A 21,725-nucleotide genomic window follows, 5' to 3' on the forward strand; every position below is an offset into this window, starting at 1 on the left:
TTCATTGGTTAAAACTTAAAAAGAGATTCAGCGCATGCGCTAAATCGAGCGCGCAACCCCACCGATTCACTTTCGTTCAGGCAGTCGAACCGAAAGGTCAGTTTTTTAAGAGCTAGGATTGCTATTTAAGAAAAAATCACTCCCAATTAGCTCTTGATTAGTTTAAAGTTATGTTCATAAATAGCGGCATGTGTTGCATTTGTCTGCGCCCGTTTTGCATATCTGTTTTCAGCAGAGCTAAAACATCCATGGTCGTATTAAGCCACCACGACGAATTTGAAAAGTCGCTGACCACTACGCAAACACAGGTGCATATTCTTCACGCGTGGGACCTAAACTCTCATCGGATGGACAACTCGTGAATTTACCAGCGGCGTGGCTCCTATTAAAATCGTAATATTTTGTGTTTGACTTGAATATAATGCTTTATGAGTTGTGATTAGCGTTCGGCAGCACTTAAATTATTATATTTATTAAGCTATTGGAATTATATAAATACAGACAGTATACTTAAAGTTAAAATGCTAATTTGTGAGTTCCGGCCATAGTACACCTTGACGGAATTCACGTTCAAATACTTAAGTTTATTTCATAATCAAACTCGTAAAGCCCAGTGGGGGCTATTCAAAACTGCTGCTTTGCCCTTTGGGGCGGTCGCCAGTTATACGCCAAGTTGGCAGGTGACCAGATTGCTTCGTTCGCTGTTCATGCTTGTGAATTCGTGCTGGTGTAAATAACATGGAGCCTCGCCATTAAATCCAAACTTTAAATGTAAATAAAACAAAATAAAATTTTGACAAGTTATTTGCTCTGTTGTTTTATATAGCAAAAACGTATGGTTATGGTTGAACTTAGAGTAAGAGAAGCTAAGCGCTCCAATCGTTCTTGTAAGTTGAGGATTTATCGATAATCCGACTTTTTCGCTTTTCGTGTCGTAGCGCTGTCTGATCTCAAACGGGAGCCATAATCGGCACTGTGTGAACGCCGCATTAAACACCCGCGAAAATTGAAATCCTTGATGATTAAGCCTCGTACTTAATAATTGCCTATCTGCAATTTTCATTGGCTGAAAATGTATAATGTATTCTATGATTATATTGTAAACGTTAAAATGTATTTAATATAAATAGCGTCTTCAGTAGCCGTGGCGGATCCGTGGTTTAGTGGTGACACACTTGACTGTCAACACGGGTCGCGGTTCGATTCCCCACCGCAAACGAATACTAATCGTTTTCGGAGAGAGACGTAAATGGGTGTCCCGTGTGACAGTGTTATACACAGTTGCACGTTAAAGAACCAGAGTAGCTCTAAACAGGATTACAGTCTATGCTCACAAAAAAAATAAAAATGACTAACAATCTTATCGGAGCACTCGCCGAATGGGCAAGGCCCGAGAGTGAGTATAAATAAGCTTCGAATATTCAGTAGCTGAAGTCGCCATCATCATCACCATCATCATCATCATCATCATCATCTTTAACTCTTTAATATTGTTACGACTGTAGGTCAGGCCGCCTAGCGTACTTTATGTGTGAAAATAGCGATCTGATGGCATGGTGGCCTAGCGGCATAAAATATATTTCATATATTAATATACAGTGTTGAGTTTTGCAAAACATGTTAAATGATCGGTTTTAGTAAAAAAAACACGCCCAAAAAATATAACCTGCATTTTGTTCGATGTAAATGTACATGACTTAAATTAGGCCGCCAAACCGATATGTTTTAAAGAAATAATAAATCATCAACTTTAGACTTGTCTTTAGATGATAACATTCCATGAAAAGTGCCTTGATTACAATTATCTCAATATTAAGAATGTGCCAAATCGGAATTGAGGATTCGTGATCTATGATTAAAGCACCTCTATGTATGTATCTATTTCCGGTGTCCATTTTCCAATAAAATACTTAATATGGCGATGCATACCCATAACGGTCACGTAAGAAACGTTCCTGGGTCAGCCGCCTGCTCTTAGCGCGATTGTCGGTGTCAGCAGGCGATCGAAGTACCATTGGAAAGGTATCAGCAAGCCCTGTCAACAGTTGACGAATTTCGACCTCACTCAATTATCTACCGGTCCCTCGGTTTGGGCTTGTGTCCAGTACCGGCGGCTGACCCAATTGATGGCATACGCGCAGTTCCTGTAACGTCTCACCGTAACCTTTCTAACGTTACCTCAGTTACCAAGAACACCGAGATATGACCTCTCAAAGTTTCTGTCCTGGTAGTAAAGTTCAATTGTGCTAAAAATGTTTGATTTATCATTACTCGTCATAACGAAAAGAGGTATAGCATAACTTTACAAAGTTTACCCTAAATTCTATATCGGTATTGTCAGACGGACGGATTGACTGAACAAAAACACGCTTGTATATATGTGGCGTGTGTAATACCATATATAGTATTAGATATAATCAGCGAGTAGACATACAACCCCAGTTTAATTGCCTGCTTACGTCCGCATTAGAACAAGTGAACGTTGACTCCATCAAGCGATTCTTTGTACAGTTTCTGTTTATTTTTTCACCCTGTTCTCTCAGCAACGGTATATACAACATATCTAAAGAGTAAATCGTCTATAAAATAAATAAACACAAACATAAACCTTTTTTTATTAAATTTCACTGAATATATGGATAATGTCCATTCTTCTTAACCAAGGCATTTTCAAAATCGCATGCAGTTAAAAACATTCTGTCCTTTAATCAGTGAAATATAACTATTCGTATCGCATTTAATTGTAATATACATGTAAGTTGTTTGTTACTTATTCTACCAGATATAATACTGAAAAAAACTTTGCATTTTTGTGATGAAGTTTTAAAGCATTTTCCTACATTTCGTGAAATACAAAAACAATAGTATTACAGTTGTCAAGCGGCATGATAAGATCAATGTAATTCAGATCTTGTTAGACAAGTGACAGCAATAAATCAATAAATGAATCATATCAAGTCACAAACATTTGAAAAACATGCAATATTTATATGACAAACTATAGAAACAGGTAGTCGAAAGCATAAACATATACGCCGTTCAATGGCACAGGGGAAACGCCCAAAACACAGCTTGATTATAATGAAAACTATTCGAAAACGAACCACTTTAAAAACTGTTGTTCTTTTAACTCATTTAAATTCCTAGCATTAAGTTTTCTTTTAAATTGTCCAAGGAGATTTTTCGCCAGTGTATAACTCCTATCATGGCCGTTCTTTGAGTCGATGGTAGAGTGTTTGCAAAAGACTATACGCTGGTACTCACAGGGTACACTTGATTATTTTCCGTGTTTAGATCTCTTGATTTTTACTTTCTTGTCAGCCGCCTCTTGCGAACGTTGTACATGAGCGTATAACTGAAGAGAACGCCAGGGCTGGGGAGGTCAACTGGAGACATCAGGGCCTGATTCAGGTACAAAGCGCTCAGGTAGCAGGTCTGTAACTGTGAGAAGCCGTGAACCAATAATAGCGGCACTCAAATGATTCTTTGTAACCTTCGGTTCTGCATTTGTCCACCAAACGCGTAGTACACCTATAAGGAACGTGGTACACGGATCAGCAGATAAAGATTCGGTAATTTCAGCATTCAGTCCTAAAGTGCCAAACATGATGTTTTGCCTCTCCTCTACGGATATATCTGGGACATTTTGTAACGATGGAACTTTCAACGATTGAGATCCGTAAAAAACCTCCGTCGTAGGCTTAATGTAGACCTTCATCCTGTCGCCTTTCTGTCTGTCGCTTTCTTCGATGCAACTTTTCCTTGTGCCTTTTAAATCTACTACAGTGTTCGTCTGGACTTTAGGGTCTTTAGATTTTGGCCTGATGAATGACGATCTGAAACGCGATACTCGAAAGTACGATGATGAAAACGCGAAATCATGAAACTACGATGGCGAAAACGCGACAGTACGATGATGAAAACGCGACGGTGCGATGATGAAAACGCGACAATACGACAGTACGATGTTGATAATGCTATAAACTATCGTGTTTTCACCATCGTACTGTCGAGTTTGAAAAACATGCAATATTTATATGACAAACTATAGAAACAGGTAGTCGAAAGCATAAACATATACGCCGTTCAATGGCACAGGGGAAACGCCCAAAACACAGCTTGATTATAATGAAAACTATTCGAAAACGAACCACTTTAAAAACTGTTGTTCTTTTAACTCATTTAAATTCCTAGCATTAAGTTTTCTTTTAAATTGTCCAAGGAGATTTTTCGCCAGTGTATAACTCCTATCATGGCCGTTCTTTGAGTCGATGGTAGAGTGTTTGCAAAAGACTATACGCTGGTACTCACAGGGTACACTTGATTATTTTCCGTGTTTAGATCTCTTGATTTTTACTTTCTTGTCAGCCGCCTTATGGCCCCGGGCAGCACCGTCTTTAGGTACTTCAGGCACGATTGATTTGACAGCAGTTTTCCACAACGTAAACAAAGCATGCAGCGGTGATTCCAAATGGAACATGTCTGAACAATCAGTGATTGCCGATGTGTCAAGACTCTTGCAAACGTTGTACATGAGCGTACAACTGAAGAGAACGCCAGGGCTGGGGAGGTCAACTGGAGACATCAGGGCCTGATTCAGGTACAAAGCGCTCAGGTAGCAGGTCTGTAACTGTGAGAAGCCGTGAATTGCCTTTGTTTCTGTGGTGCCCCATGTTGCTTGATCGGTGGGTGTGTTTCGAAGAATAGCCATTCTACAAGCAAACTGATTTACCCGAGTGTTACCTTGAGCTTCAATTGCTTCCACGATGCTTGGGACCAAACATGGTTGTTTGTTTGTTTCACTAGCCTCGGGGCTTCTTTTAAGTACCTTAAAGGAGTGGGCGTGCAATAAAATCATACCAATAATAGCGGCACTCAAATGATTCTTTGTAACCTTCGGTTCTGCATTTGTCCACCAAACGCGTAGTACACCTATAAGGAACGTGGTACACGGATCAGCAGATAAAGATTCGGTAATTTCAGCATTCAGTCCTAAAGTGCCAAACATGATGTTTTGCCTCTCCTCTACGGATATATCTGGGACATTTTGTAACGATGGAACTTTCAACGATTGAGATCCGTAAAAAACCTCCGTCGTAGGCTTAATGTAGACCTTCATCCTGTCGCCTTTCTGTCTGTCGCTTTCTTCGATGCAACTTTTCCTTGTGCCTTTTAAATCTACTACAGTGTTCGTCTGGACTTTAGGGTCTTTAGATTTTGGCCTGATGAATGACGTTGTTAAGCCATACAGGACACTTCTGATGTATCTTGAGCAAACATACGTTGAAGGTTCAGCCAAGTATTCAATCTGGCAATCGAAAATCACTCTGTGGTTCACAGCTACATTCTGCAGAAAAGTCGCCATTTCGCAGGTTCTTAACATCTGTGAACACCAAGCTGGCAATGGATGCTTAGTGACGTAATCAATCTGTCTTCCAAGATCGAGAATCGATAGGTCACTTGTGTTTGAAACGAAGAATTTGGCCACATCCATGGTAGCGAATTCTGCGATGTTTGTGTAACTATCTATAGAGTACCGAATGGCACCTCGTAGTTCCGATTTCTGACCAGGAAGAAGGTCTGCAACATGTTCCAAAACGTACTTAACAGCGTCTTCTTCCAAGTTTATGCCCATTGACCAATGTACAACTGACGTCATTCGAGCCTTGGCCCGCAGGTTAAGAGGTTTATCTTTATACTGCCTGCATATCGCTGTGTAGAAATCCTTCAAATTGCTTTTATCTACATAGTCATTACCACTAAATGTAGCAAAAATGGTAAGAACTCCCGGGTACCATGGATCCTCTCTATTAAACTACGGTAGTCGTAAAGCTTAACAGAGATATATACATATTCCTGGTCGGTTGGGATGGTCTCCGGTTCAAGCAAGGTAGATTGCCCCGTGTTTGTGTTATGTAGCCGCAATTTCTTGTCGATATAAATTGTACCTCCATGTTGGATTGGTATAACACCTCTTTTCAGCTGGAAAATAAAGAAATCGCTATCATTACTTAGAACTGGGCAGTCCCACTTATTGGCCAACACTGCTATTTCTCTGTCTGCCTCATATGGACACGTGACGTGTGGTATCTGAAGCTCACGCAGGACATGGCGGAATGTTTCTTCACATAGAATCGGAAGGACATGTTCCTCGGTTGCTTCAGGACCCTTCTCACATATCAGACCAGCGCGCTCTCTTCTGGACGTCTTACGTTGAACCACAGTGTTCCATTTCCGGTTATCTGGATCATAACCACCGTCCAGGACAACGTACGGCTCCACCTTACACGCCCGGAGTGTGGTGAAGAAGGTTTTACACTTGTTCGCATAGTTGTCATAGTTACCACCATACTCTTCTGGCACATGATAGAAGTTATATAAGAAGTGATACAGATTTGAGCCATCAATGATGAGTCGAGTGTCGTGAAGTTTGAAATCAGTAAGGAGGACGCCCTTGTTGTCGTCTATCAGTGTAAACAAACCCCGCACGCCCATCGTTCACTTCCAATGATATGGATTTGGCCGCTCTGAAATAGGGTTACATGTTATCGTAGGTCATTTCGAGTACATATTTCCTCCTGACCTGTCTACTATGGTCATTGTTTTTCAAAAGTTCTCAAGAAATCTGACTTCGCAGCAACTTTGGTCAAATTGGACAAATCATTTATCGATTGTGTTTACATTTTAAAGTAAGGTTATTTCGATGAACTCAAATGTTTTCAAAAGGAACTGATATCTCATGTTTGTCAAGCTACAGGGACTGATCTGGCTGATCTTCGAAAATAACCGAGGTGTCGTGAACATTTAACTTCAAAAGCAAGTCTTTCAAACATCATATTAAAATGTCGACTTTATAACCCAATCATGGGTGGATTTGTTCGTGTTCGAAGGCAACTGAAGACATATTGACACATATAATATCTAATTTACAAGTCTTGTGAATGGAGAAACTGATGGGATCATAGCCGGCTTGGTGAGTCACTGACCACCAACCAAACTCACATACGTCTAGACTTTTGCACATAATAATGCTCGCAATGGACTCCCATTGAAGAGCAGTTAAGAGACTCTAAATTTTCTATCGATACAAGTTTAGGTTATTCAATCCAAACAATAGACGAACATTATACTCATACTGATTTACAGGTGTGTTATTTCATTATTTCGATTTATCAGCCTCACGGGTCTCAGGGTATTACAGCTATCAAATGTTCGTGTAATCGAAACCAACATTTAAGGGTAAAACTCACAAACTTAATTTAAGCTTAAGCATATAAGTACCACTTGTATACAAAACATTTATATCGCTTTATAAATTATATAAGAAAATTAAACCATAAAATAGAACAATGTTGTACTTACAAAACTATTGAGCTAATATAACCATATAGCATCCTTTGTGTCAGAAAATGCAGATTATATATTTAGGAATACACAGATCCGCAAAGTTATTAGTAAGTATCAAGTATTCAAGTGTATAGTTGTGTTCGGCAGTCAGTAACAATACGCACGTAACACAGGTCTATTTTCAGAAAACTGCACATGACCTGTTTTCTGAAATCTGAAGCGATGTGATTGCTACTGCACATCTCAACAAATCTAATGATCCCAGGATTCTGCCGTTATGATTGGGTAACTATGTTGTAAACATACTTTTTCCATTATTTCTGTTTTTATAATTATCGGGAAACCGAAATTTTCGTATATCAAGAGAAAATGTCGTCATGAAAATCTCAGAAAAACTATATCGAAAGTCCATTTTCCAGGAAGTCTATTTCATTTAAAACTTTTTTATTTTTATGCATATCAAAATGACTTCTCTTAACCTTTCAATCTTTTTTAACCCACAGAATGATAAAAATGCATTTATCGCTACTACAAAATGAAAAAAAAAAAAAAGTATTTTATCTAAATTTAGCGCGCTCAACGACATTATGAAATTTGCATATCACGTGAATTTCTGAATACATTATGATTTGCATTTTAAACTAAAATGTGTTTGGTTAAAATAATTGTCCCGATAATGCAACCCAAAACACTTATTTTATCATTTTTTTTACTCTATTACATTGCATATTGCATCTAATAGAATGCAGTTATGGAATAACAAAATATTTTGGTTTAAGTAAGCTGCGAAATCCACGCCGGTCTGGGGCGTAGCCAGCGTTAAGCACTTGCGTAACATTAATTTGAAAAATGAAAAAAAATATGGCCAAAAATGGCTAGGCTAAGAAATGATATCAGAATAAAAGGAAAATCAGCATTGCTTCTCTGTGTTTCAAAGCTTACTGAGTCTTAATCAATCACTTGGTAACTATAAAGTCGACGGTCTCGAACCTAGACTATGAGACTTTCTAAAATCTACTTCGATATCTTGATTTTGATCATTCATAAATAATATGCCGTGAAAAGGTCAATATGAAAATTGTGGCCTTAAAAATAGATATTTGAGCAAATATCAACATTTGCCTAAGGGTTTCAGCTTCTAGTATCTTAGTTGATTTACAACACTTTATTTCGTCAAACACAAAAAAACGCAATTAACAAAAAAGAGCGAGTACATGTAAGTCTATTTTAATAATCAACATTGATTAATTTCCATTCGAAAATAATTGCATTACTTTAATTTTATAAACAGGAACCTAATTTTCTTCATGTAAAATTCCATTTGCAAATGTTCAGTATTTCTGTTGTTATTTTCCCCAGACTTATCTGGAAGTTTGCAAAGCGCTATGCTCCGCCCACTTATCTACCTTTGCAAATATTGAGTCAGTGATCCAGTTTGGGATTTCGTTGGTATTTCCCATACATTTCTTTGTAATAAAGTATAGTGTGGACCTCGGAGTTTTATCAGACATTATATGAGAAGCTATCATAGTAATATTCTCACTTTTTATTCTCTTATTATTTAATTCTAAACTAAGGCTTGAAGAGAAGCTGTTGATTTGCAAAAACAACTAGTCATTTCATACAATGTATTTTCCAAAATCATTTCAGACAACATAGGGGTTTTTCGACACTTTTATTTATTAAATTTAGTAATAGTTTGAATTAACATTAATAAGGTACAACAAAATCTAGTGCTTAAGGCACTGTTTCATTCATTCCATTACCCATACAGAAAATACAGTATGTTACGAGATATGAAAAATACCTTTATTTTTTAACCAAATCTCAGTGTTTTGGGGATTGAGCGTTATCAAGAAATTATTTTTTCGATCTAAAAATCCAAAAATGTATTTCTAAAAATAACATAACATAAAAGTAGTAATCCTTGAAGAATTCTGCGGAAAGTTTCCCGGTTAGCCGCCTGCTCTTGGCTCGATTGTTAGCAGCTTTTTAGAGAGGCCATATCTCTATTCACTTGGAGGCTCCAGACAGTCGGGTTACCGTATGAAAGTGCCAGTAAGAACTGCCCATAGCAATCGACATTCGACCTGGCTCAATTGTCACACGGTCCTCAATTTCGGACTCCAGTCCAGAACCGGTGGCTGACCCAATAAGTGGCCTACCCGACAGTTTCGGTAACGTCTCGACGATACCATTCTAACGGTAGTCCTGGAGATATGGCCTCTCAAAGTTTTCGCACTGGTATTAAAGTTAGATGTTGCCAATATATTATATATACATTATATTTGATTTATCATGACTCTTTCGGAAGAAAGAGGTAAAACACCTTTACTAATGAAAACATGATTAATACTTCTGCAGTATATGAACTATCTTTAGGCCGCTAGCTGGTCAGGCCGTTAGACCGCTAACTTCACGCCACTAGGCCGCTAGATCGCAAGTCGGAAAATTATCAAACTTACCGAAATGTTCAAAATAGTGAAAAACTAGTTATTTTAAAAACTCTCACTATGGCCTAAACATACGGCTTGTGGATGACTTGTTAGATGCTATGGGGAAAGTGTACTCGTTGCAATCGATCTCAGCACCGCCTTTGATACTGTGGGCTATGACATTCTGGTTGATGTGTTTAACAAGCAGTATGGTGTCTGTTGGACAGCACTGAACTGAATCGACTCCTATTCACGACCGAGAAGTTGACGTGCTAGTGTTATTCCACCAGTTATGTATCAATATATGGCTCTGCAGATTAACACACTGCGAAAAAAGTTTTAAACCAACATCTTCAGTAGTTGAAACCTAAGCGATACTGGAACTAGAAAAGTGTGCTGTCACAACCAACAATTGGATTAATGAAAATAAACTTAAAATGAATATTTCAAAAGCTCAGTTTATAATAATCGGTAGTAGGCGACAGCTTTGTAAATGCAATATAAAAGCTATTTCCATAGCAGCAGATGACGTCAACTCACAGAATAAGATATTTGGGGGGCACTTCTGGACGAATCATTTCATTTCAAAGAGCATTTGAAACGAAAAGGTCGAACAGCCATGTTGCATTATTTCAGAATCGAAATTATTCGAAAACATCTCACTAAAGAAGCTGCCAAAACTCTTTTGTTGTCACCAGTCATTTGCCATCTTGACTATTGTAATGTTATCCTCCCACAGAGTGAACTAAGCCAATTGCAGCGTATTCAAAACATTCGTGCTAAACTAGTTCTTAATCACAAGAAAGGTGAAAGCTCCAAGCAAGCTATGTGAATCCTGCATTGCTCCCCATAAAAGCCGAAATTACACTCAAAATGTTAACCTGTCATGGGTACAACTGTTCAGTTGGTAATTATCCTGACTACCTTACAAAGATTCTATCAAGCAGGTCCCAACAAGGACCTTTGATCTTCTCCTAGAAGCGGGTGCTATGTTGTGACATTCGTTCAATAAGAGAAACACATTAATTGACAGAAGTCAGTGGCGGATCAACACGGGCCCTATGTGCCCCCCCCCCTCCAGCGAGCCGGCAAGTTATGTTGTTGGGGGTACACCTTTATTGATTTAACTGTACAAATAAGTTGTTTTGTCACAAATTAAATTTTATATAAGCATTTGAGCAAATAAACAACCAGATTATCGAGTACAATCTAGTATACGAAACGAAAAAGTCTCTTGAAAATGACATCGGGGCCCGAAGATTCGATAAAAAAATCGGCGCCGCATTTTACACAGACAGCTGATCAAAAGAAGACAAATATGGCTGCAGTTATACGCGTTTATAATGATAAGTTTATCATATACCTAAAATATAAGTTGTTTTAAACTGTTAACATGTGCACATTATATGTGGGTCATTGCTTTTAATAATGTCGTTTCGTGCCAACAAGATATGTGTGTGCATGACGTGCATTTAACAAAAGTTTAAATTCAAAACGTTGCCGCTTTGAAACTTTCCATTTCGGCCCACAGGTGCTCGTCACATTGCCTGGATACAGTAATACATACTTATTTCATATATATTTTTTTTATTATTATTTATTTATTTCGGTCAAGATAGTGAATACATGTCATTTAAAAAATAAATCCACAATTTTTCATGAAAGATAATTAGTATTATATATAAATAAATATAAGGTAAACATGTGCAAAAAATCATCAATTCCAAACGGACCTAATCAATAGAGCATAGTTCCTAAAATAATTGAGATAATCTAACATTTTTTACTGTTCTGATAAGGTAAGGTTCCCATCTACAAGAAAACAAATCGACTTTCCTTGTTTTAATGACGTAACTGGAAAAACATTCAAATGTTATCCAAAGTGAAAGTAGAAATACTGCATCAAAAAACGTTCTGTTTGGATAAATACGCGTCTTACTCAACATTATCGGTAGGAATGATATTTTAAGCTTCTCTTTGTAATGCATGCGCAAAGTTTGCATGTCAGTCTGTTCTTAACGTGTTTTAGGGGGGAAAATCCGTTGTTTTTCAACCTCCTGGTTCTTTCGTAATGGCGAATTTCAGTTTCTGGTCGGTGCATTTTGTTTGAATATGCCATAAAGGTCAATCTTACTAGCATAAAAGTTATATTTTTCTTGTCGATGGGAATCTTACCTTATCAGAACAGTAAAGATTATTAGATTATCTCAATTATTTTAGGAACTATGCTCTATTGATTAGGTTTGTTTGGAATTGATAATTTTCTTTCATGAAAAATTGTGGAATAATTTTTTTAAATGACATATAATCACTTTTTTGACCAAAATAAATAATAAAAAAAATAAAAAAAATATAAAAAATAAAAAAAATAAAAATGTATTACTGTATCCAGGCAATGTGACGAGCACCTTTGTTTCGGCCTTTAGTATCGTCTAGTTCTCAGAATTATGCTAGAGCCTTTGTAAAATAATACATAATAATTTATTTGAAACCCTTTTTGGAATTTGTTGTCAAGTTGTTTTTACTTCAGTTGACTTAAATTCATAGGAATGACATCCGAAGTACCTACAGTATTGTTGAGTGCAATCAATATACCGTAGGTATACATAGCACTAATTTTAAGGCTTAAATATGTTTGGACGGTGGTTAACGACTTAGCCTGTTCATCCGTCGGCCCTGCTTCGATTCCCCAAAACTGCCAGATATCTTTGTTGTTTTTTGAAAGGTTTATCTCAGTAAATGATATTTTTTTAATTCAATTAATCTGCCAAACATTATTGACAGTGAAGACAAATGTTAATTCCATGTCTTTATATGATTAAAATAATGCATTCAAAAAAGTTTAATATGTTTATAATAAGTTGTGCCCCCCCCCCCCCCTCCATTTAGAAAGTCCTGGAACCGCCACTGGAAGTGTTTGCAGAGTGCTACCAAAACTGTGGAACGAGTTGCCTATATACGGAATGCCGTTAGGGCCATGTGAATGTGTTGATCTGAAACGCGATACTCGAAAGTACGATGATGAAAACGCGAAATCATGAAACTACGATGGCGAAAACGCGACAGTACGATGATGAAAACGCGACGGTGCGATGATGAAAACGCGACAATACGACAGTACGATGTTGATAATGCTATAAACTATCGTGTTTTCACCATCGTACTGTCGAGTTTTCACCATCGTAGTTTCGTGATTTCGCATTTTTAACATCGTGCTTTCGAGTATCGCGTTTCAGATCATCGGGTTTTCATTATCGTACTGTCGCGTTTTCATCATCGCACTTTTGCGTTTTCATCATCGTACTGTCGTGTTTCATCATCATACTATCGCGTTTTCATCATCGTACAATCGCGTTTTCATCATCGTACTGTAATGTTTTCATCATCGAACTATCGCGTTATCGTACTTTTGCGTTTTCATCATCGTACTATCGTATTTTCAACATCGTACTATCGCGTTTTCATCATCGTACTATCGCTTCTTCATCATCGTGCTGTCGCAGATTGTATAAACAAAAATGTCTCATATTGTTGCTATTTTTAGATTTGACAAATAAGACATCACATAAAGCATCTCATACGTAATGTACATATTCGTGTACGTTTTATTGTAAGAATGCACATACGAAAGCTGTATAGGATGATATTTGTCAAAGATCGCATTTTTCTCACAACATTATAGTTACATGTCACATTTCTTGTGAAAAAAATGTGATTTTATTGTTAACCACCTTTTTGTACATACACATACGTCACATATGAACAATTGACACTAGTTTGATCACTTTATAGTAGTTTGTATTTGTTAAAGATCTGTTTAATCCTGAACAAAGGATTTGCATTAATGGGTCACATTGCAAATGTTTATGAGTAGACAAAGAGTATTTAAACTATAGAATCAAAATCGTAACCCTTTTGTGTTGCTTACCAAACACTCCATGTATATGTACCCGAATCCTGCGTATCAAAAAGCATTAAAGGAATTTAACAGTCCGCATACCAAATTGTCTACGCACCGCGTCCTGCGTACTTAAGTTGTGGGAACCAATTGCTTCTTAAAAACCTTGTGTGTTACTGTTACCCCTCAAATTACAATATGATGTGTACTGGAACCTATATTAGTTAATTAAACTAATCATGATGTCCATGACTAAGTTAAAGCCTGGCAGTCCCATAAGAGAACACTCAGTAAGCGTATTTGGATTGCAAACAACACTACATAGCAAACGGACATCATTGAGTCATCAACTCATTGCTCTTTTATATATACTTTCTTAAAATACCACCTACATTTTCAGACAATCAAATTGCTAATATGCAATTATTTAGAAGTAGACTTGATTATTATGAGTTTCAACTTTCGCGCGTGTTTAAAGGTCCGCCTACTGCTACTCATCCGATACACACTTCCTGTGTCAGATTTTGCGTATTCTAAGTCAGTTAGATGACCTGGAGTAATATCTTAATGATTAAGAATTAAATTCATGTCATTCAACTATTACAAACATCGCCATAATGTTAAAGGCCTAGTTTAAGGCTTCTATAAGTGGCCCAACACCCCCCCCCCTAAAACTGTGTTTAGTCAACAAGTTCTGTGTATTGGTCTTAATCCTTATTGCCTTGTGCTGTCTATCAGATCTCGGATCTGAGTATCCTGCTGTGCAGTTTAAGTTTTATTATAGTAATAGTCAACCCTTTATGGCCCTGAGCCTTTTAACAAATACACTGGAAATTGGATCCTACTGTGACACCAGTTCATTTAACAGGGGATCCACAGCAGGGGATTATCATGCCAACATTCCTTAAATTAGGCCTTTAAGGAAGATATTGGTCTTTGATACAAAGAACTAAAAACATTCTTTAAACTATATTTCCTCCTTTTTGTCGTGATGCCTAAATGATAGTTTTACATGTGTTAATCATTTTGAATACGCAATATCTATACTTCCAACCTTGATAGGGTGTTTGCTAAAGTAGTGCTAAGGGTGCGTTTGAGTTAGCGACATAGCTAGCTACTTACGAGGGTTTCGAGCTAGCAGTCCCTACAGTATGGTGTACTAAATCTCGTCTAGAATAGTACCCTTGATATAAACGAGTCGCGATTTGTTTTGTTTAATATCATTTAAAAGAATAATCCAAGTTGGTGAAAGGATGTTGATTGCATTAAATCGATTTCCGTAGCAACACTTTTAAAAACAAGTCCAGTGACTTTGAAAACCTAATGCGACTGTATGCGCTTATTAGATTCTAGCTTGACTACAAAGAATGGTACAACGACGACGACAACGGCGACGACGGTACGTAACGTTGATTACGAAGGTGATATGTTACGATTCAACCCGTATTCGTGACAATGATAAGAATCATGGTGTTGACTGAGTCGACTGATGATGATGATGATGATGATGATGATGATGATGATGATGATGATGATGATGATGATGATGATGATGATGATGATGATGATGATGATGTTGATGATGATAATGATGATGATGACGACGCCGACGACGACGATGATGATGATGATGACCGAGCTTTCATATGAACCACTGCAAAGAGTATTTACATTGTGCCTACCATAATATTGCTTCTCCCTGTACGTCATGACACTGGTGTTGGTTCGACCTTTTCCACAGAAAGTATTACTCATAAGTTTTACATTGTTTAATATACATTTATATTACCTCATTAACAACAAGGAAAAACACAAACAAAATAAATTATTGAAAACAAGTTCAATGTGCACAGTAATGATCAATCATATGTTGATTTACTATCACCAGAGTTGTAAACATACAATACTACACATTGATCAGTACACTGGTTTTGGAAGGCACTATGATACAATCAGTTCAGCACGCACACATGCGCATACTGTCACACACAGAAACACAGAAACACACACACGCTTACACACAAGCAAACACACGCGCACACACACACACACACACACACACACACACACACACACACACACACACACACACTAATGACTAAAAATAATATAATACTTCTGTCACTACATCGTATATAGAACAGCAACAAGTATATTTACTGGTTTTTCCTTACTTCTAAATAGTTCAAGGTAAACATGGAATATATTTAAGTATCGGGTACTTTCAAGTTTCTCATAACCTAAGGAAAGTTAGATGGTTGAAGGCAACAACCGATATTAAATTCCGCTTTGGGACAAAACACAGAGACGAACGCATCGTTCATGACCCGCCGCAGTCGCTTCTTCATTTCCGTTGAAGTTTCAAAGTAGCACACTGATCCTACTTTTCGGCAGAGAGATGCAGCATCCCGCTGGCGGACAGGCGATTGACCCTTGACCTGTAATGTCCTTAGCACTTCCGGGTCATCGCGCAAGTCCGCCTGCGTGCCGACTACGATAAATGGCGTATCGCCCATGCGCGCCTGTATGTCCGGTATCCAGTGTTCGTGCATGTGCGTGAACGTTTCAGGCTTTACAACGGAGAAGCAGACGACAAATACGTCCGTGCCGGGATAGCTGTACTCCAGGGACTTCGAACCGCCCTGAAAATATGTGAAAAATAATGTCATGTCATGCAAGGGATTGGTAAAAAAAATTTTTTTATCATAACAGCACGAGATGAACATAATAAAATTATGACAAACTTTTCATCAGACAACGAGCATGTCATCAACAAGGCTCCTGGTTCGATTTCGGAAGGCACATTTTCTCATATCTCCAACTGCCATGAAAACAAATCATGGGTAGAAACTTTATTGGTTTAAATTCAAACGGTAGTGGAGGAATCAACAGAGCGTCGGGCTTGTCTCAACGGACTTAGGATATTTGGAAAGTCATTTATCTTATATGAATGGTCATGAACGGACCAAACATTCATTATAAGTGCTGTATTCGCAATAAATAATTTGTCAACAAAAGGCTTATAATACAACCATCAGTATACAGTCACACAAGTATGGGCCTGATAGCACAATGGACAGTGGCTATCGGGTCAGCTCCGGGACGATAGCCTGCCCTCCACGAATGCTGATACCATAAACATTAAAAGTTAAACATACAATTGTTCATTTCAGTTTCGCCATTAAAAAAGATTGACTTTATGTACAAGTTGAATGTTATGTGTCTATGTTTATATTTGTACATGTAAACAATTTAAATATTGAGCAATGTACTATTATACGGCTGTATAAAATATCATCCCAGTTTCCTTTTGGTATCCAATTAAGTTGGCTAAGAGACATAAAATAGCTTATACATCTACCTTATTGAGAAATAAATTCATGAATACTAATGCAAAACATTTCCGGTATAGAATAACATATCTTAATAATGAATCATGAATTTAAGTACTAAATTTTCAATACAAATATACGGATAAATGAAAGTTAATTCCCACCTTCTTGGGCAGTTTGACATGCCCCGGAAATGTTTGGAGTGGAGGTTGTCGCCGGCCCGAGAAAGGCTTACCTGTTCCGTGGTGTCGATAAGATGCAAGTTGTATCGCCGCCGGGAAACCTCCAGGCTGCCTAAAATCGCACAGAGCATCTCAGTCTAGGGAGGCTGATATTCAACTATCACCAACTTGCCAAAAAGTCTTATTCGCTTACCAAATATAAGGATAAAAAAGCTGGGATTACCCACCCCGTTGGTTTGCACAGGTCTACCTGGCAAAGATCGTAACGTGAATATGTTTAAAGAATTAGCTACATAAATCGAACAGGCCCTCCGAACAAAACGAACACACGACATTCGACCCTTTGAGGATGAATGTCGTGCACGACATTGTCCATTGAACAATCAAAACATGAATATCGAGCTGGCACGACATTGGACATTCAAGACATGAATATCGTGCTGGCACGACATTGGACATTCAAAAAATGAATGTTGTGCCAGCAGAACATTCGTGTTTTGATTTTTTTTTCACCTCTTTGCATGTCACTTTGACAATTCATACGTCTTTTTGAAAACGGTGAAACTTAGTCTCAAAATCTTTAATTTTATTGATGATGGTTTGTTTTGTGTTCTTTTTTTTCATACGAGTGATCACAGTTTACAATTGACAGGACAAGTCATAAAATATCACCCACAGTGATTTAATATCTTCAAGTACCATGAATGAATTGCTAAAACAAACAGAAACGTATGTGAAATACCGGCGTAGTTATCGAAGACAGCGGGCACGTGCTGTGACGGAAACCTGTTGGTGGCGTAGTTCATGAGCAAGCTGGTTTTGCCGACAGCGGGGTCGCCGACAACGACACACTTGATCAAGTCACCCCGCAACACCACCATCCTTGTCCTTCATACATGCACCGTGCAAGGGATCTTCGAATCGCTCAATGTGATGTCCCAAATTCACTATCAGGTATACGATTGGGTATCGTACTTTTGACAGTTAAGTTAATGTGATATTTTGCACGAATGCTGTGAAAACGTGCAGGTTGACAGGAACTCGCGCCGTATGGATCGCACGTTTTTATCCTTGGGTTTTTAAAATACACAGTGAATTGACACCCTGGACAATTTAAAGCCAAACTTTCACATCCGACAGAAATCACTGTTTATCGCACAATCGATGAAGTATGCACACTTTGGACGCTTTATCAATTGTTTTCCTGCATAGATACTCCATATAGTTTGATTATTATATTTACATACTGTTCACAGTATCATCTTACCGGACAATGAAAGCATTGCGTCCCTCTATCTTTATTTGACCTCGCGATTCACAAACGTGATCTACCTAGCGTCACAGAATAACTGGTCCAATTGTAAGACCAGCGGGTTAAAACACACTTTAATTCATCAGAGACTATTCAAAATTAAGCCATTTTCGAGCCATTTAGACACCAGGAAGTAACAAAGCCCGATTAACAAAAACAATCGGCGTTTAATATTAATAACAATAGCGCACTGGGATTAACATCTTCAGTAGCTTGGCGTCACCCTGCGTTACCGCTACAACACTAGCCGATACCAACCTAGCCGATACCAACCTTCCGGTTTTGTTCGCGCAATATTCGGATGAAATTGCATGTAACTGTTTTATCCCGTTTCAAATGATGAAATGTGTCTACGATATTTCCGTATTACATAAAGCATCAATTAAATTTACCAATTAACAATATATCCAAATTGATATTTCATCATTCATATAACAAGTTCATGTAGTGAGCTATGGACTTGTCAAATCTAGTTTTTCACTTAGTGTATTTCCTACGGCTACTTAAAATTGTTCACCAACTACAATTAAGCAACTATTTAACATGCACAATAAATGGTGCATTTTGTCTATTTACATTCTTATCTCGTTGTATTTTCGCCGTTAAGTTACAAGGCATAAAATGCAATCGAGGGATGCTTAAATATTTTAGAGATATATATACATGTACAACTGTATGTATTATGCACCAATCAATTGTAACCACGCCCCTCCCTCCCCCCCCCCCCCAAGTCCGGGAAATAGCGGGGACTTTGACTTTCGGCCTAGCCAATCCCGGGTAAAATCGCCGCCCTGCGGGTACAAACTGCTGGGAAAATACCCGCCAAATGCTCCCCGCACCTCGGGATACCTAGGTAAGCCCATTCCCCGCTATGTTCGCAGTGTAAACAAAACCACCGCATTCACTCGGCGCTGCGGGCCACCGGGAAGGTTTAAACACGGCCCATTTCCCCCGCTTTCCCCGGTATACCCCCGGACCTGGGGGCCGTGGTTACAATTGACTTGTGCATTAACGGTCATATAAGTGTAAGGCCGATAGCAAATGCTTTTAAGTTTTTCAAAATTTTAATAAAAGTAAAGTGGTTGAAGTACCACTATTATTAAGAATACAACCTTCAATTTCAGCCAATGAAAATGCACATAGGCAATCATTAAGTACTAGACCTAATCATATAGAATTTCAACTTTTGCGGGTGTTGAAAGGGACTAGACACCAGATCATACAATTGTCAGAAAAAGGAAATTTGTAAAAACTTACGTTAAATTGATAGCGTTGTGTAAAACGCATTGAATCTTACTTACTGATGTATCGCTTACGACACATGTACCTTATGCAGTTTTTGCGTATTTTCCCCATTCGAAATTTAATGGGGTTGTCAACGACGTATATCCCAGTCAATTTAAAAAGAATGTCGGTATAAGAAGTAGTACTAATCACGTGACTTTCACATGCTAAATATACACAGTATAAACTTGGAAACCGTTATAAGCTAATTTTAAACTGGCAATTCAGTTGAGAAAGCGACACAAATTCTTCTAAAAAAAAGAGGTAAAATGATGTATTATCGCCCTTACATAAGCTTGTATTGACAAACCTATGCTTGTGGAAATAATGCATTTGCTGATTTAGGGATAATCTGGTGTCTAGCCCCTTTAAAGGTACGCCTACTGTAACTTATCCGATACACACTCCCTGTGTCAGATTTTGCATTGACAATGTATCAGCCAATGAGGATGTATTCTAAATCAGTAAGATGAACTGAAGTTATATCTTAATGATTAAGAAAAGGACTCGTTCGCTACACTCACTCCGCCCATTCCTAATCATTAAGAATTTACTTCACGCCATCACCGACCTATTATCCTGGTTTATAGGTCCATGGTGCCACCTAACTATAACATAACATCTTAACAGAGATACGCGCATCGTTCATGACCATGCAGCCGGAATAGCTTCTTTATTTCAAGCGGAGTCTCGCCGTGGTTATCTTAAAACGCACTAATGACTTTTGTGTAAAATATGTATGTACTTTCCCACGTACCTTAACAAAAATTTGAATTATTTTCTTTTATTGAAACTCGCTTGTTTTGGGACACCCCTGGTAAGGTATCTATGTTCAATTTTATAATGTGATGTATCTTAATGACTGATATGGCTAACGGCAATCTCGATTATGTACCGTAAGTAATGTGATCTTAATGAGAGTATGGGCTACGATAATGGGTTATTGGACGTTTAAATGATTATGTTGATGAAAAAATACGTCCCCGAGGTTAATCGTACATGTGAAATGTATCTTTTGTTCAAAGCCAGACCTCGCTTTGTGCAACGCATTATCAAACAATGTAACTTCAAAAGTTAATTTAATAAAATATTTGTTTGATGTTTACTTACTAAATGTGTTTCATTTTAAGTATAACATGATTGGCTTATTGGTAAGCCCAATCTTTAAATAGTCGCATTGTCCACATGTCCTTGGCTAAGATTTTCTGGGGATTTTGTTTTGGACTATGTTGCCCTAATCCATGACTTCTAGTGGCTTTGAAAACCGAGCATGATTGGTCTACTCAATAAGCTGGGTTGCTCGCACCAGCTCGTTGCCGGATATGTCGGAGAAGGCAAGTAAAAGTATTAATATAAAAATTCGATAAAATCTAAGAATTGAAATTTGAAAAATATCATAACTTTTTTATTAAATAAAGGTAAATATGTCCAGAAATCTCCCTATCATTTGCCCCAAACAACGTCAAATATGTCCTTAAATAATTGATCAAATCTTTTACATTTTACACTGTCAGAAAGGTGAAAGACTAAGCTACAAGAAAAACATAACTTTTATGATAGTTCCTGATACAAATCTTACGTTATCAAACTATAACAGAACAGTACATGCGCCAGTTTTAAGCACCAATGCTACCTCACAATATTATTTAAACATTTCTTTGTATAAATTACATTATTTATTCAGAACGCAACTATCCTTTAGTGTTTACAAGTTATTATTACACAACATGAGACCACATGTTCTATTTTGTTGTCTTACATTTAGTAATGTATACATGTACATGTGTAAAATAAACACAAAGAAAGATATCAATTTCGTTTTAATAATCAGTCAGTAACAAGTAATACAAGCAGTTAAATATTCTATATGTTTTTTAAAAAAACAAAACATTTTCTTTCAGAAAACTGAGACAACTAAATTCTTACGTGATTAAA

General features: G+C 37.6%; 2 protein-coding genes across 2 annotated transcripts; both read right to left on the minus strand.

Moving 5' to 3' along the window:
- Positions 1–2,601: 2,601 nt before the first annotated feature.
- On the minus strand, positions 2,602–7,744 carry LOC128209859 (protein asteroid homolog 1-like). The gene is made up of 2 exons (XM_052914109.1): positions 7,363–7,744; positions 2,602–6,527 (listed from the first exon to the last, which is right to left on the minus strand). Exon 2 carries the CDS (start codon positions 6,493–6,495, stop codon positions 5,743–5,745), a length of 753 nt encoding a protein of 250 aa, XP_052770069.1. The 5' UTR covers positions 6,496–6,527; positions 7,363–7,744; the 3' UTR covers positions 2,602–5,742.
- Positions 7,745–15,434: 7,690 nt separating this feature from the next.
- On the minus strand, positions 15,435–18,983 carry LOC128207520 (cell division control protein 42 homolog). The gene is made up of 3 exons (XM_052910471.1): positions 17,937–18,983; positions 17,248–17,306; positions 15,435–16,322 (listed from the first exon to the last, which is right to left on the minus strand). The coding sequence occupies exons 1-3, from the start codon at positions 18,073–18,075 to the stop codon at positions 15,921–15,923; spliced, it is 600 nt and encodes a 199-aa protein (XP_052766431.1). The 5' UTR covers positions 18,076–18,983; the 3' UTR covers positions 15,435–15,920.
- Positions 18,984–21,725: the final 2,742 nt, after the last annotated feature.

Source organism: Mya arenaria, chromosome 11 (genome assembly GCF_026914265.1).
Source record: "Mya arenaria isolate MELC-2E11 chromosome 11, ASM2691426v1".
NCBI lineage: Eukaryota > Metazoa > Mollusca > Bivalvia > Myida > Myidae > Mya > Mya arenaria.

Excerpts from the sequence above, each read along its gene's own strand:
- LOC128209859 (XM_052914109.1), bottom strand. The coding sequence starts at position 6,495 with ATGGGCGTGCGGGGTTTGTTTACACTGATAGACGACAACAAGGGCGTC.
- LOC128207520 (XM_052910471.1), bottom strand. The coding sequence starts at position 18,075 with ATGGTGGTGTTGCGGGGTGACTTGATCAAGTGTGTCGTTGTCGGCGAC. Across the intron at positions 17,307-17,936 it reads TGTCTTCGATAACTACGCCG|GCAGCCTGGAGGTTTCCCGG; the intron begins GTATTTCACATA and ends GTGCGATTTTAG. Across the intron at positions 16,323-17,247 it reads TTATCGACACCACGGAACAG|GGCGGTTCGAAGTCCCTGGA; the intron begins GTAAGCCTTTCT and ends ACATATTTTCAG.